This window comes from Panthera onca, chromosome E2, assembly GCF_046562875.1.
Source record: "Panthera onca isolate mPanOnc1 chromosome E2, mPanOnc1 haplotype 2, whole genome shotgun sequence".
In the NCBI taxonomy this organism is placed as follows: domain Eukaryota; kingdom Metazoa; phylum Chordata; class Mammalia; order Carnivora; family Felidae; genus Panthera; species Panthera onca.
The window spans coordinates 3,171,299-3,187,069 of record NC_138353.1 but is presented as its reverse complement, the minus strand read 5'-3'; the positions used below and the strand labels follow the sequence as shown (position 1 = coordinate 3,187,069).

General features: G+C 54.3%; 1 protein-coding gene and 1 long non-coding RNA gene across 5 annotated transcripts; one reads left to right on the top strand and one right to left on the bottom strand.

The window, feature by feature from the left end:
* Window positions 1-111: 111 nt before the first annotated feature.
* Window positions 112-12,259, bottom strand: HSPBP1 (HSPA (Hsp70) binding protein 1). Of its 3 annotated transcripts, none has more exons than XM_060652569.3 (8): window positions 12,010-12,259; window positions 11,361-11,658; window positions 9,144-9,348; window positions 6,532-6,756; window positions 4,363-4,518; window positions 4,156-4,252; window positions 3,501-3,612; window positions 112-414 (listed from the first exon to the last, which is right to left on the bottom strand). In XM_060652569.3, the coding sequence occupies exons 2-8, from the start codon at window positions 11,562-11,564 to the stop codon at window positions 340-342; spliced, it is 1,074 nt and encodes a 357-aa protein (XP_060508552.1). In that variant the 5' UTR covers window positions 11,565-11,658; window positions 12,010-12,259; the 3' UTR covers window positions 112-339. The 3 variants fall into 3 exon arrangements, with proteins under 3 accessions (XP_060508552.1, XP_060508551.1, XP_060508550.1); XM_060652568.3 differs by having other exon boundaries at window positions 11,361-11,655; XM_060652567.2 differs by lacking the exon at window positions 12,010-12,259 and having other exon boundaries at window positions 11,361-11,714.
* Window positions 10,344-11,050, top strand: LOC132691257 (uncharacterized). Of its 2 annotated transcripts, none has more exons than XR_009615662.2 (2): window positions 10,344-10,443; window positions 10,560-11,050. It is a non-coding gene; the product is annotated as an uncharacterized LOC132691257 (long non-coding RNA). The 2 variants fall into 2 exon arrangements; XR_009615661.2 differs by having other exon boundaries at window positions 10,557-11,050.
* Window positions 12,260-15,771: the final 3,512 nt, after the last annotated feature.

Here is a 15,771-nt window from a genome sequence, read left to right as displayed (position 1 = left end):
AGGTTCCTCCCGCTGCCCTCTCCTCCTCCGTGGCTCCCTCGGTCCCGTAAGATCGTGCCCCACCCCCCAACTATCCTCTAGGGGAGGTGACAAAGGCTGCAGTGAATGAGCTGGAGGAAGAGAAACACCTTTATTAGAACAGTATGGACACAAGAAGGAGGAAGGGCGTGAGAGCACAAGAGGTGAGATCCAGGGAGCCAGAGCCTTCCGCGGTGCCCCTGCAGGGGGCTGAGCAGAGACCGACTGGCACACCCTGGCCATGCACCAGTAAGGCCCTGCTCTCTCTTGGGAGGCAGGAGGCCTGGGGCTCCACGGAGACAGGCGATAAGCCACCAGGTTTCACCGATCCATGCTGTCATCCGTCGGGCTGGAGAAACAGGTCTGTAGCAGCTTTTCACAGAACTCCAGCTCCTCCTGGATGGGGGTGGGGGTGGGGGGACAAGAGGCGGAGTCCTGAGTGCAGAGGCCCATCCCTGCTTCGGGGTCTCTGCCCTCCGCACTGCCTGACCCAGAAGCCTCCCAGGGTCCTCAGATCTCAGCGGAGATCCATGCCAGCGGGATCCATCATTCTCCCCTGTGCCCGGACTACTGACCTAGAACCAGGGGCTGCGCAGCCTCCATCAAACCCCACTGGTGAGTCCTCCCCTCAGCTCCTTGTGCCCTAACTCCCAGGTACGACCGACCCCTACTAATCACCACTTAAAACTAAAACCCCTTCCACAGGTACAAACACCACTGAAAGACTGGACTGTATGAACCTGAAAGGGTTCTGCTTGGCAAAAAGATGCCAGAAACAAAAATGAAAGAAAAACAACAGTTTGGGGTGAAAAATATTTGCAACTCGTCTGAAAAGGCTAACATATTTAATACTTCAAGAGCTTTAAAATAAATCGATTATAAAAACCACCACCCTGTAGACGAATGGGCACAGGATACGAATGAGCAGTTCACGAGAAAGGAAAGCTGTCTGACGTTACTCACTGCAGAAACGCAAATGTAAGCCGGTCTGGAATACTACTTTTTGCCATTCGGCTTGGAAAAAGACCAAATGGCTTAAGGGACCCTTGGGCGTCCTCATCAACTGGTTCCATCCTTATAGAGAGCAATTTGGCAATAGCTAACAAAACGGCCCCTAACTCTGTACCTTCACTTTAACTTACCTTAACCTGGCCGCTTTTCCCTCTCTGGAAATTGTCCTATAGCCATATTCATGCATATTAAGTAACAGGTAAAAAAGTTATTCCTTTAGCAGAGTGGTAGCAACAACCAGCATGTCCGTTAACAGGGGTCATGGTGCGGAAGAAGCGACCTCCCTTGCAGCTCTCAAAGGAAACAGGAAAAAGCCAGGGCCGCCAACACAAAATACACTCCTCCTGCACCCCTCCCTGAGACGTTATGAAAGGGAATGAGGCAGGGAACAGAAGAGTGGTCAGGACAGGTTGGTTGTGCACAAAAGGGGCACAGGAAGAGGAGAATTTACACGCACATTGGCTTGTGTGCATAGACCATCTGAGGAAGGGCACACACAGAACTGGGGGAGGCACTGGGTGGTTAAAGACAAGGGCAGCGGGGAGACTTTTCACTGCTTACCCTCCTATGCAGCTTCACTTTTGAACCACATGACTACAGGACCTTTTTGCAAGAAAGCATTCATGAAATTTAACTCTTAAATTTACCTACAAAAGAGGACTAAGTCATGACAGAATCACCTTACGGGATATCATGCCAACTGTGTCACTCAATTATGCTGAAATTAAAGCAGACCTCTGAGTATCTGGAAAGATTTCCAAGACAGACACACAGACACAGGAGAAGGCCCATGTGAAAATGGAGGCAGAAACCGGACCGGCACATCCACAAGCCAAAGATTGCCAGCAACTACTAGCAGCTGGAAGCGGAAGGATTATTCCCCTAGAACCTTCAGAGGGAGCACGGCCCTGCCGACACCTTGCCTTCAGACTTCTAGTCCCCAGAACTGCGAGAGCATACCTCCCTGCGTTAAGCCACCCAGTCTGTGGTACTGTTAGAGCAGCCGTAGGAAACTGATATGGCACCAGATCTAACGCATCACTGCCCCGTCTTCTCTGCCCCCTCACGTTTTTTCCGTCAATGTACTTGTAACCTCCTGGTGTCATACTATCCGTGTTAAATTACACTATACAAACACTGCATGTATTATGCATGCACATATACACACACACACATATACATGTACTTGTAAGTATGTATTTCTGCGTGTCTGCATGTTTATCAGCCCTGAGCCCCCGTGAGAGCGAAGGCTGTACCCTTTTGCTCCTCCCCAAACCCCCAGCGCCCAGATCAGGGCCTGGCACATGGCTGAGCTGCCCCCGACAAAGGGAGGCAAGGAAGAATAAAGGTTTCCACAGGTGTATCCATATGTCTAAGCTTCTCACGTTGCACACTTTAAATAAGTGGAGTTTATTACATGACACTTATACCTCAATAGAACTGTTAAGCAGGGCGCTTGGGTGGCTCAGTCGGTTGAGCGTCCGACTTCAGCTCAGGTCATGACCTCACGGCTCATGAGTTCGAGACCCTCATCGGACTCTGTGCTGACAGGTCAGAGCCTGGAGCCGGCTTCTGAGTCTGTGTCTCCCTCTCTCCCTCTGCCCCTCCCCTGCTTGTGCTCTGTCTCCTCTCAAAAATAAATGTTAAAAGAAAAATTAAAACCAAATAGAGCTAACAGACTTTTTTTTTTTTTTTGGAACAACAACAAAAAAAAAAAGGCAAAAGGAGTGCTGGTCAGTTCACAGGTGACCTGTCTCACCAGGAGGGTCCTCACCAGTAGGCCGTGGTATCACCTGCCACGCAGGCGGCTCAGGGATCGAATGCAACAACTAAAGCACTCCCCAGCTGGAAGTGAGCCCAGGCCGGGTTGGGGCTCCGTGGACCCCACGATCTGTGGGCACATGTTTCCACGCGTCCCTGTGATGAGGTCGGGGCAAGCCCCTAGGAGTGGACACTGTGCCTCTCCTAGTCATCCCTGCTCCTCACTCCCAGCACCTCTGTGAACTCTCGACAGTGTCACAGAGGAACGGACTCAGTCGAACAGTTGTCCCTGGAGTGTGACACGTTTAATTATCAGCTAAATCACTTAAATAATTAAACAACTGTACGAATATTTAATTAGTTGCTCTTTATCACTTATTTGTTCCTGATTAATTATCTGAGTTATCACTTGTTACTTATTACCTAATTAAATACACGAGTTACTTATCTCGTTTCTTATTCAATTATCTCATTGGTTGCTACTTATCAGACTTGTTATTTAGCAATCTAATAAATATTAATTGTTAAAACTCTGACAGGATGTAAATAACTATACGATTTGGCTATAAATAAATGACTGCTAACTAACCCCTTATGGCACCCCGGGCTCCCATTCGCCCGTGCAGCAGCGCTAGCTCAGAGCACGAGGCACGCGGCGAGAGACACAGGAAGGACGCAGCAGGTGCCGCAGCCACGCCCGCGGGCCGTACCTGGTACTCCTCGTGCTGCTGTAGCAGCTGGACGCGGTGACGGAGCAGCTCCTCCAGGCCCAGCTCGGGCTCCCGGCATTCCCGCACGCCCTGGGGGAAGTCTGTCACCAGGCTGTGGGGACAGGAGAGCAATCCTTGGGACCCCGCTCTACACAGGCCCGCCCCCACGCTGCTCCCACAGGAGCCCGGGCAAGACAGTTCCCCACACTGGGCCTCAGTTTCCCCATCTGGATGCAGATCTCACGCCGTCCCCACGCCACCCCAGAGACTACGATGAGACTGGTACAAAATAAGGAACCTGGCACAGAGCCTGGCCTGGAGCCCGCTCGGCACACGGGAGCCGACGCCTGCGTGACGGGCTGCTCCCCGTGTCCTCTCATGCAGACACTAATCTGCCAGTACCGTGTGTGGGGGGAGCGGGGTAAGCCTCTGCCCCTCCTCCCAGGCTGCCGTGTCAGCCCTACAAGTGAGGAAACTACTGCTCAGGGAGGGCCAGCACAATGATGCCTGCCCCCTCTGTGGGAAAGGCCCAAGCTCCCGAATCCCATCAGGGAGGAGGCTGGTGGGCAGGAGCCCAGTGGTGCCAGCCTGGGAGGTGTGGGGGGGAGGGGTGGTGCCTGGCACAGGCCTCGCCCTCTCGGAGGCCCCAGCATACCTGCACAGGGCTCCAAGCACATGCTCATGGAAGGGGCTGTGTTCTGTCCGGATCAGGGCCACCAGCTGCTGGACCATCCCCATGGAGCACAGGGTCCCTGGGGGAAGGGTCTTGGGGGTCAGAGGGGCGGTCCACACCCTTCCCCCCCCCACACCGCCCACCCTCCCTTTGGGACCGTCCCTGGGGCCCCCGCCCTGGCTGCCCCACCTTTGTGTTCGGGGTGGCCCACCAGCAGGTTCTGCAGCAGGAACGCCGACTTGACCTTGAGCTTCTGCACCTGCTGCTGCATGGCCCGCATCAACACGGAGAAGCCGTCCAGGCGCAGGAACTGCAGAAGCCCAGCCTCCTGCTCCCGGACCAGGCCTGGGGGGAGACAAGCGGGGGGAGGAACCTCGAGGTCACGGTCACCACCATCACCAGAATCCTCACCACCGTCACCACCATCAACATCAACTTCTAGGGACCCACGCTTCATAAGCATTATATTTTTTTTAGGTATTTTTTTTTTACTGAGACATGATTAACGCAAGCTATTAGAAGACAACACTGACCCACCTCTTCCCCATACTGCTCTGGCTCTCGGGACCTCTGGGGAACTGAGTCTCTCTGTCCACCCTCTGTGGCCAAGCCACCCAAGGTCTGCCTGTCCATCTGTCTCCCCAGTTTTGCAGGTGACTTTCCAGATGCCACCTCCTCCAGGACTCTTTCCCGCACCCTTGCCGCAATCCCTTCCTTCCTAGCCTCCCTGTTCTTCTCCCGGGACCACTGTGACATACTAAATACATACTTGGTCTCTGCCCCCTTTCCTGACACCAACGTCTCAAAACCCTTGGAAGTTTCTGGGTGATAGGAGCATCTTTTGTTCTAATGAGGTGACTCTGGGTGGACTACTGGATGGGGTTTACTTACCAGAAAGACCAACCCATGATTAGAAACTTGGAACTTCCAGCCCCACCTCCCATCCTCCAGAAAGGAGAAAGGGACTGGAAGTGAAATCAATGATCCATCACGCCTACGTGAGAAAGCCTCCATGAAAATCCCTCGAGGCGCCTGGATGGCTCAGTCGGTTAAGTGTCTGACTCCTGATTACGGCTCAGGTCATGATCTCACAATTCATCAGTTTTAGCCCCAAGTTGGGCTCTGCGCTGACAGTGTGGAGGCTGCTTGGGATTCTCTCTCTCTCTCTCTCTCTCTCTCTCTCTCTCTCTCTGCCCCTCCCCCTGCTTGTGCTTTTTAAGTTTGTGCGGGGGTTTCTACAACTTAAAAAAATCCCTAAACTGTGGGGTTCGGAGAGCCACATGTCTGGGGCAGGCAAATCTATGTGTGCAGTAAGCAGGCTGTGGCTGGCTGCCAGGGGCCGGAGGAAAGGGGGCACGGAGGGGCCGCTAACAGGCGTGGGGCTTCTCTTGGGAGCGATGGAAATGTTCTGGAGTTCGGCAGCGGTGACGGTTGCACAGCCTTGAGAATACACTAAACTGTACACTTCAAAGGGATGATGGGGTTTCTGGGTGGCTCAGTCAGTTAAGCATCTGACTTCGGCTCAGGTCATGATCTCACAGTTCACAGGTTCGAGCCCCAAGTCGGCCTCTGCGCTTGACAGCTCAGAGCCTGCTTCTCATCCTCTGCCTCCCTCGCTCTTTCTGTCTCTCAAAAATAAATAAACATTAAAACTGTTTTAAAAATAAACAAAAGGATGAATTGTATAGCCTGTGAATTTCATCCCAACGAAGCTTATTCAAAAAAAAAAAAAAAAAAAAAGACAGAAAGAAACCGTCAAATGGGGGCCCCCAGCATGGCGCACACATAGACAGGGGCCCAGCGCATGGTGGAGAGCACTGCCTGGGCTCCCACCGCGCACCTGCACGTCCTTGCAGGGCGCCCGGGTTGTCACTTAGGCTACCTGACCTGGTCTGTCCTTGACGCGGATTCAGTCTCCCTACCTCCGACGGTGTGTGTGCGGGCTAAGCAAGCTAATGCTCGCCCAGGCTTGGCATGGGGCCTGGCACAGAGAGTGCCCCACAGGTGTCGGCATCAGCCCCATCCAGGCACCTGTTCCCCAGGAGACAGCGTGAGTGAGAGCCACTGGTATCTCTAATGGGTGGAGGCCACCCTCTCAGGCAAGGACGGCCCCCTCCTCACGACAAGGAAGGGCAACAGAGACTGACGACTCTGACGTGATGAGCAGCATTCCCGTGGCACTAGGGTCTGGCTCTCTGAGTGACAGGGGGTTGGCAAGCTCACCACTCAGTCCTGGCACCCAGCACAGAGTCTCAACGGGTAATGGGCATAACTGAACATTCAGGTCCCCCTCCACCTGCCCCCAGGCAGATCCCAGCAGGATCTGTGCGCCTCCCCGCAGCCCCCCCCGACACTCACAGGAGATGGCGAACAGGGCCTTCACGCGCACCAAGTCAGAGGAGTCCCGGTCGAGAAGCCGCAGCAATTTGCGCAGGGCGCCCAGGCCTAGCACCTGCTCCTGGATGGCCGCCACGTTCTGGCTGCAGGTGCCGATGAGCTGTGCCGCCCGCCACCGCAGCCCCGCGGGCCCTGCCTCCAGGTACCGGCCCACCAGCAGGTGCATGCCTGACAGCTGGCAGAAGTCTGTGCCAGAGAGAAGGGAGACGAGAGTTCGGGTGCTAGGGGCTGAGCTGTGCCCTCCCCCCCAACATTCGTATGCTGAAGCCCCGAGTGTCTAAGGATGTAACGTATGGGGAAACAGGGCCTTTTAAGAAATCACCCAGGTAGAGTGAGGTCATCAGGGTGGGTGCTAATCTGGTACGATCGGTGTCCTCATAAGAGATCAGGACACAGACATGCACGCAGGGAAGACCACGTGTGGACACGGGGAGAAGGCAGCCACCTGCAAACCAAGGAGACCCGAGCCCAGGAGAAACTGACCCTGCCCACACCTGGATCTCAGACTTCCAGTCTCCAGAGGTGTGAGGTGACACAAGTCTGTTCAAGCCTCCCATTCTGTGGTGCTTTGTTACTGCCACCCTCACAAGTTAATACGCCAGCTGAGGCTGGAGGGTGAGGCTGCCTCCCAGGGGAGCCTGCCTCAAGTGCGGGCTTTCTCCAGGCACCCAACCAGGCATCCCTCCGAGGTCTCAAAAATGTCAGCGTTTCTCTTCCCGTAAGTGGCCTGAGGTGATCTCTGAAAATGGTTCGCTATTCACTTGACCCGGAAAACCCGACAAAATCATGCAAATCAAGAGGTTCAAATCTTCGTGTTCACTCTAAGAACACACGGGAAACTGCCCAGGCCATCAAGAATGCATATCCGAAAGGCCACCAAGTATCGGTATGCATATCCGAAAGGCCACCAAGTATCTGAAAGATGTCACTTTGCAGAAGCAATGTGTGCCATTCCAACGCTACAATGGTGGAGTTGGTAGGTGTGCCCAGGCCAAACAGTGGGGCTGGACACAGGGTCGGTGGCCCAAAAAGAGTGCCGAATTTTTACTGCACGTGCTTACAAATGCAGAGAGCAATGCTGAACGTAAGGGTTTAGATGTAGATTCTCTGGTCGTTGAGCACATCCAGGTGAACAAAGCCCCCAAAATGCGGCGTAGAACTTACAGGGCTCATGGTCGGATTAGCCCACGCATGAGCTCTCACTGCCACATTGAGATGATCCTTACTGAAAAACAGCAGATTGTTCCTAAACCAGAAGAGGAGGTTGCACAGAAGAAAAAGATATCCCAGAAGAAAGTGAAGAAACAAAAACTTATGGCCCGGGAGTAAATTCTGCATGAAATATATGCAAATAAAAGTAAAAACAGAAAAAAAAAAAAAAAAATGTCAGCATTTGGGGGCTTAGGGTCCCAGGCTGCAGCCCACTGAATTCCGGTACTGACCCCCAATCTCCCTGTGGGAGAACCTCATACTAGACCGGGGCTCGGCAAACTACGGCCCAGCACCTGTTCTTATAAATAAAGTGGTATCGGCAAGCTTGGTGGTTCCTCGAGAAGTTAAACGCAGCGTTGTCATATGACCACTCGTACATAAAGACCCAAAACCACGGAAAGCACAGACTCAAACAGACACTTGCACCAATGTTCACGAGGGCAGTATTCTCAATAAGCAATGGGGGAAATGACCCCAATGTCCATTAACTGATGAATGGATAAGCAAACCCGTGACCTATCCACACAATAGGTTGTTCCAGAGAGGAATAAAGTTCCAGTTACAGGCTCCCACGTGGAAAACCCTTGAAAACGTCCACTCGGAGGCCACATATTCTATGATTCCATTGACGTGAAACGGCCAGAAAAGACAAATCCACACCCTCAATGACTATATTATGCCCCTGCGACTGAAAGTAGAATGTCCTCCTTCTACCAGCTCCTCGGCATTTAGAACAAAACCCCAGCACCGACTCTGGCCTGCAAGGCCCTCCACACCCAGCGCCCCCTCCCACCTCCCGCCCTTCCCTCACTCCATTCTGGCCTGTTGGCCCTACTGCTGTTCCTGCACGTCCCAGGTACGTTCCCACCTCAGGGCCTTTGCACTGGCCATACCCCATTAGCTTTTTCCAGAGCTAATCTCATAACTCACTCCACTGCTTCAGGTCTCTGACCAAACGGCACCCCTCGGGGAGACCCTCTCTGACCGTCCTGCCCCGAACCACCTCCTCACTCGTGTTCTGGGGAGTGACAGTGCACACGCAAGAGACCAGGGAGAAATGACCAGTTTGGGAGGATATCGGGGAGGCAGACGTGCCGCCGGGCTGGTGGGGTGAGAGAAGGTCCCCTCCTGATGACAAGGGGACCAGGCAGGAAGAGGCAGGGCAGTCACATCTGGGACCAGACTAGAGAGGGAGAGGCTGGAGGCTGGGAGGCTGACAGTGTGATCCCCGAAAGGAAGGACAGGGGCTGAGACACAGAGGGACCCGGGGCTGCAGAGGAGGGAAGAGACAGGGGAGAGACCAGGGAGAAGGGGCGGGACCCTGGAGGTGGGGGGGGGGGGGGGGGCAGCCCGGTGGGTACCTGCAGCATTGTCCATGTTCTCGCACAGGTCGGCCAGCAGCTCCAGGGCCCCCTCACGCTCCTGCCGGTCAGCGGCCAGTTCGGCCTCCCCAGCCAAGGAGGGTGTAGGCTGGGACAGCACTCGGAGGCAGTTCTTCATCTGTTCCACCTCCTCCCGCTGGCCCCGGAAGGCGGCGGACATGGCCTCCTGCAGCCACTGACGCCTCTGGGGCGCGAGACCGGGCAGGAGGGTGGGGAAAGAAGCAACCCTCTGTCAGTAATTCGTTCGCGCCTAACAGTTGTTGCTAATAACGGCCAACGTGCGGGAGCTGACTGCTCCTTCGATCAACAGGTTTCCGTTGAGCGTCTTTTCTATTCACAACTTTCTTTTTTTTTTTATTTTTTTTTTTTTATTTTTTTTTTTAAATTTTTTTTTTTTTTCAACGTTTTTTATTTATTTTTGGGACAGAGAGACAGAGCATGAACGGGGGAGGGGCAGAGAGAGAGGGAGACACAGAATCGGAAACAGGCTCCAGGCTCTGAGCCATCAGCCCAGAGCCTGACGCGGGGCTCGAACTCACGGACCGCGAGATCGTGACCTGGCTGAAGTCGGACGCTTAACCGACTGCGCCACCCAGGCGCCCCTCTATTCACAACTTTCTAGACACGAGATTTACGGAGAGAGTGGCAACGGGGTGGGAAAGAAGGCACTCCTAGGTCTCTGTCCTGAGCAACTAGAAGGAGACGGGGAAAACGGGAGGGGAAGCGGGTATGGAACATGAGGAGTGGAGATTAGAGCTCATTTTTCAACGTGTTCAGCTTGAGAGATCTATTACACACCCAAGGCGAAATGCTGGAGCTCAGAGAGGAGGTCCAGCCTAGACCTGGCTTTCTCAACCTGGCTCTACTGACACTCTGAGCTGGACGGTTCTGTTGGGGGTGGGTACACTGGACGATGTTGAGCGGCAAGCAGCTGCCCTGGTCTCTACCTACTAGATGCCAGCAGCCCACCCCCTGCCCCGAGTTGAACAACTAAACATGTCTCTGCTGGTTGTCAAATGTCCGCAGAGAGATAATATCAGAACCACCGGTCTAGAGATATAAATTTGAGAGTGGTCAGGGGGAAGTCTCAACACAACATGAGCTCACAAAGGAAGTGAGCACAGGTAGGTAAGAGGAGAGCCCTGGGGTACGCATTCATTCAGAGGCTGGAGAATGAGGAAGAACCAGCAGAGGAGAGGGAAGGAGAGCCAGTGAGTAAGGATAAAACCAGGACACTGTTGTTCTAGAAAACAAATGAAGAAAGAGATCAAGGAGATGGGTAGGAATCAAATGCTGCCTGTTAGGTCAAGTAAGATGACAGCTGAGAGCTGGCCACTGATTTCTTGTTTTTTGTTTTTTTTTTTTTTTTTTTTTTTTTTTTTTTTTTTCCAGCAGGTCTGTTAGTGCTCATATGCGGGCTCTGTAGTCACAAGTCCTGGATGAATTTGGGCGAGATGTTAATCCTTCTGTGCCTATTCCTAGCTCATTGTCCTAAATGTTCAATGACATCACTGGATTAGCACAATATTTTGTACTATAATCACCATCGGCCACTAAACATCACATATAACCAGTATTGCTAACTAATCTCCAAGACAACCCTCCCAGGTGAGTATCGCTATCCCCACTTCACAGATGTGAAAACCGAGGCCCAGAAAGGCTGTGACTTGCCCAAGGTCACAGTGTCGGCCACCCACAAAGCCTAACGTCAAACCTAAGTGCCTGTCCCCAGAGCCTGCACTCTTGATGAGAACAGCCTGCTGTCTTCAGGAACACTGCCCGGCGCTGTGTGGACCCCTACTTAAACGGGAACCTCAGAAATACCCTATGAAGTGCTGTTATTCTTAGCGTCATCATCAACTTGCAAATAAAGAACCTGCTGCTCAGAGAGGTGAAGTGCCATACCCAAGGTCACACAGCTGGATACTGCCGAAACCAGGTCTGCCCGGCTCCCTTTCCCTTCTCACCACAAAGCTACTGTGCAACTCTGCACCTCGACGGGATGCTGGGATCCAGGGATCTGCCCTCGCAGGCACTTCTGAGATCTGACCTTCAGTCTACTGTAACCCCACCTGGCACACACACAGCCCGCTATGCCCTCACACCTGGACTCCCGCCCCTGCCCAGGACGCACCTCCCGAGAGATTTCTGTCACACCTACCCCCTCTCCCCACTTCCGGGATCCCCACCCTTTACCTCTTCACTCATGGGCTCTGGAGGGGGCTCTGGTTCCTGAGAGCCCGCCGTGATAGCCATCTGCAGAAGGCCTTGGAGGTTTCGCGGGGGCGGAGGATGGCTCGAGTTCCCCGCCGAGGAGCCGCCGCCCCCTGAGGAGCAACCCTGGGAGGCCGGGGGCAGCGCCAGGGGGAGGCGGCTACCCCCAGAGCCTTGGTCCGCCATGGGCTGTTTGTGAAGGGAAGAATGTGTCTGGGAGAGCGGGTGGTCACCGCTGAGGTAGCTCTGGCGTCCCGTCGGGTCGACTCCTGGGGGTCTGCTGAGAAGGCGGCGTTTTAGGGGAGCTGGGCGCCCGCCCATGACCCCAAACCACTCTGCCCGCACCCACCATAGCCACAGCCCTATTTCCTTCCTGCAGACCCACAGGACCCTTCCCCAAAGTCACACGCCCCTCCTTCCTCCCTCGCAACAGGCCCCACCCACTCCAACTAGCAACCTAGCAACCCCCTCCCCCATCGCCCCTAAGTGCGTTCCCGTCTCTTAGCAACCCCACTGCCCTGCCTCCTTGGCAACAAGCCCCCCCTTTGGACGCCTTAGCAACAAATCCCCTCTCCTTCCTCTCCAAAGAGAGGAGCCAGAGCGAGACGGACCTCCCTAACCCAAGACTCACCTCCCCGGGCTGTGAGTCGCCGCCGCTACTAAAGACAGAGTCGCCCGCACCTGACTCTGCTGGGCGCCGCCATCTTGACCGGAAATGCGCCAAACTCGCCCGGAAGTTCCCGGCGCACCCTCCCAACCTTGATCCAGGAGGCTTTCCCGGCTCTTAAGCCCTTCCCACCTGGCCGGATAAGGCGGCCGGCCCCGCCCCCCGCTTCATTCTCAGCCTAAGCTCCGCCCCGACCCAGATCTCGCCCCTTAAGATCCGCGTCCCCTAGTCCTCCTTGCAAGCTCCACCCCTGCCGTGGCTTCGCCCCGCCCACAGTGTAGCTCCGCCCACACCAATGTTCTCGCCCCGCCCTGCCACCTCACGCTCCGCCCCTGTTCTGGGCCTTTCGGCCTCTCCCAGCTTGACTCCACCCCTCCCCTGAGCCCCGCCGCGTGCCGGTGAGCTGGCCGCTCCCCGTTAGGCCCCACCCCCTACTTGCAGGTTGGGCAGGTCCCTCAGCCTAGGGCCTTTTCCCCTGCACCTAGACACCTGCTGCATCTTTTACTGGAGCCCTAGGTTCTCACCCCTAATATTTGATGTAAGCAGCCTTTGGCCCATTCCACCCCACTCCTGGCCTCAGTTTCCCCAGTCGTCAAAGGGGGCTCCCTCGTTCCCGCTGCAGCGCCTGCGGACACCTATTATCACCCAGCCTCTGCCTCTTGGAATCTTCCCTGGGTCCTGCCGGGTGCACAGGAAGGGGGGATTCCTGAAGGCCGCAACCAAAGCAAAATGCTCGGACTAGGTGGTTCGGGAGGCTTGCCAGTTCTGTGCGCCATGTGTGGGGCCCGGGTCTGGGAATATGCCCGGTCTGTAGAGCTATTTGCCTCGAGCTGGGCTTAACCCCTGGTTCTAGTCTTCCATTAGGGGCCCCGCCCTGCCCCGCTAGGAGAAGGTTGCACTCAGCTCAGGTGGCGGCCACAGTCGCACACGGATTGCACATCCTGCTGCGCCAGGAGTGTGCGAGGTTGTATTTGGGACAGAGTTGGAGAGACAACGTAAAAGCCCTGGACACCCGCGGGCGGTGTTTGTAGCACTGAGCAAAATAGCTATCAGGGGTCTGGGCTCCTACCCCTACCCTCACGCCCTGTACGCTATTGTATGTCTTTCTATTGCTGCCTTTAACAAATTATGAAAGAAGCGCCTGGGTGCCTCAGTCGGTTAAGCATGGACTCTTCAATTCGTGTGATGGAGCCCTTCGGGGATCCCTGCGTCAAGCCCTGCATAGGGCTCTGCGCTGACAGTGATGGAGTCACTCTCTCTCTCCCTTTCTTTCTGCCCCTCCCCCACTCACGCTCTTTCTCTCTCTCTCAAAAAAATAAACATTTAAAAAATCAATTACGAAAAATGTGGTGGCTTAACACAACACAGATTTATTATCTTACAGTTCTGGTGGTCTGATGTCCAAAATGGTTCTTACTCAGTTAGAATCAAGGTAGCAGCAGGACTGTGTTCCTTCTCGAAGGTCTAGGAGAAAATCTGCTGCCTGCCTTTTCTGTCTTCCAGAGACCACCCACATTCCTTGGATTGTGGCTACATCACATTGGCTTCTGCTGTCTTGGTCCCATCTCCTCCGACTCTGACCGTCCCCTGCCACCCTTTCATAAGGATCCTTGCGATTACCTACAGGGCCCACCCAGATAACCAGGATCATCTGCCCATCTCCAGATCTTCAACTCAGTCACATCTGCAAAGTCTCTTTTGCTACATAAGGTGACATAGGCCCAGGTTCTGGGAAATTAGGATGTGGGCATCTCTGGGGGCTGTTATTCAGCCTACCATCCTTAGATATACCCATGTACAAGTTGATTTATAGTATTTACAATACGTTACTATGCATGGTACCATACAACCTATGTAAATACGTGTAATTATACATAACGATGTGTATGTTAATATACGTATAATATAATGCTGGCCTACAGGAAAACTCCCCAGGTACCCTACAAAAGCCATAGTCCTTATGATGACCTTATGAGTAGGGTGATCATACAATTTTCAATGCATAGCGAGACTTCAGAGTGCAAACAGACCTCATTAATAATTACAGAATACCAAATAATGATGGTGATGACGATAATTACAGAATACCAGGCATATGGTCACCCTGCTTCTAATAGGGTCCTGTATGATCTGCCTCCTCACCTCATTTTCTGTCTCTCCCCCTCTCTTGCTCCTGCAGCCACACTGACCCTTCGAGGTTCCCACCATGCACCATAGGGCCTTTGCACTTGCTGTCCCCTGCGTGGAAGTTACTTTGTCCACACAGCTCTGACCTTCATTTTCCTTCAGTGTTCCCTCACTGGAGAAGTCTTTCTTGGCACCGCTTAAAAAATCCTACTCCACCCAACAAACACTTCCTGCACCCCTCATCTGCTCCTCGGCACTTGTCTCCAGAGACTTGACTGTCAAAACATACACTTCGCTTATCTCGTTTATCACCTGCTGTGTCCACTGCCGTGGAAGCTCCACGGGGCAAAGATCTTTGTTGGTGTGGTTCCCTGGTGTCCCCTCACCATGTGGACGGGGCCAGCATTCAGATTTGGTGTTAAAGGTTTACAGAATGAAGGCAGTTGTCTAGGAGACTAGAAGCTCTTGGGTCCACTTTATAGGGGACTTGGGGACTAAACGGGTGTCTAACACCTTTGGGTACCTGATACAGGAGTCCTGGATTATGTGGAGATCTACCTGAGCACAGATCCGTGGATGTCCTATAGTGGGCATGTAGAATTGTATGGAGGCCCACATGAAGACTGAGGGGACCCTATGGTGGGCACAAAGAATATTCAGGGGTCTCAAAACATACACAGGGACCTGAGGGGGTTCTGGAAGTTTCTTTGTGGAGTACTGAGGATCCTAAAAGGGAGAATGGAACCAAGAAAATCTGAGAAGGTGCACCTGGGCTGTGGGTGGATATGGGGCCCTGATACTAGAGGGAGAAGAAGGCCTGGGTGGGCAGGCTTGGGGGCCTGGTTCGGCAACCCCCAAATTATTCTTTCCCTCTCTCTGCTTGTCTCCCTCTTTCTGTGCCCCCCGTCTTCCCCAGCACGTAGCCCTCCCCCCTGTAGGGCCCCCACGGTTCTTTTCCGGTTTCCAGCTCTCTCCTTCTTTGTCCCTCTCCATAGCTCAGTCTTTCTTCGTCTCGGTCTCTGTCCCTCCACCTGTCTGTTCTTTTACCTGCCGCCTCATCCCCGTCCACCTGTCTCTCCCACTTCCCTCCTGCGCTCTGACCCTTCATCTTTCTGGCTGCCCTTCTTCTCCCTGGGCCTCGCCTCTACATCCTCCCCTCCCTCTGTCTCTGTCTCTCTGTTCCTCCCTATTTCTCCCCCTCACCTCCCTGTCTCTTCCCCTCACCTGTGCCTCTCCCTGGTTCTGTGTCGCTGTCTCTCCCCCTCATCCCCTCTCCCCTTCTCCATCACATCTGCGTTTCTGCACATCTGTCTCCGTCTCCCCGGCCGACTCTCTCCCTCTTTTCCCCCAGTCTCTGCCTCTCCGCGTCGGACTCCCCGGGCTCTGCCCCTGTCCCTGCCTCGCGCCAGCCGGTCTGCTGGTCCGCATCTCTCTCGCCGTCTGCCTCTGTGCCCGACTTCATCTCCTTTTGTGTAGCCCCGTCTCGGCCCCGGTCTCTTTGCTCCGCACGTCTCTCCCTCGCCTGGCCTCCACCCTCTCCCCTCCTGCATCCCTGCATCCCTCCTCTCCGTCCCTCCGGCTCCCAGGCCCGCCCCCTGC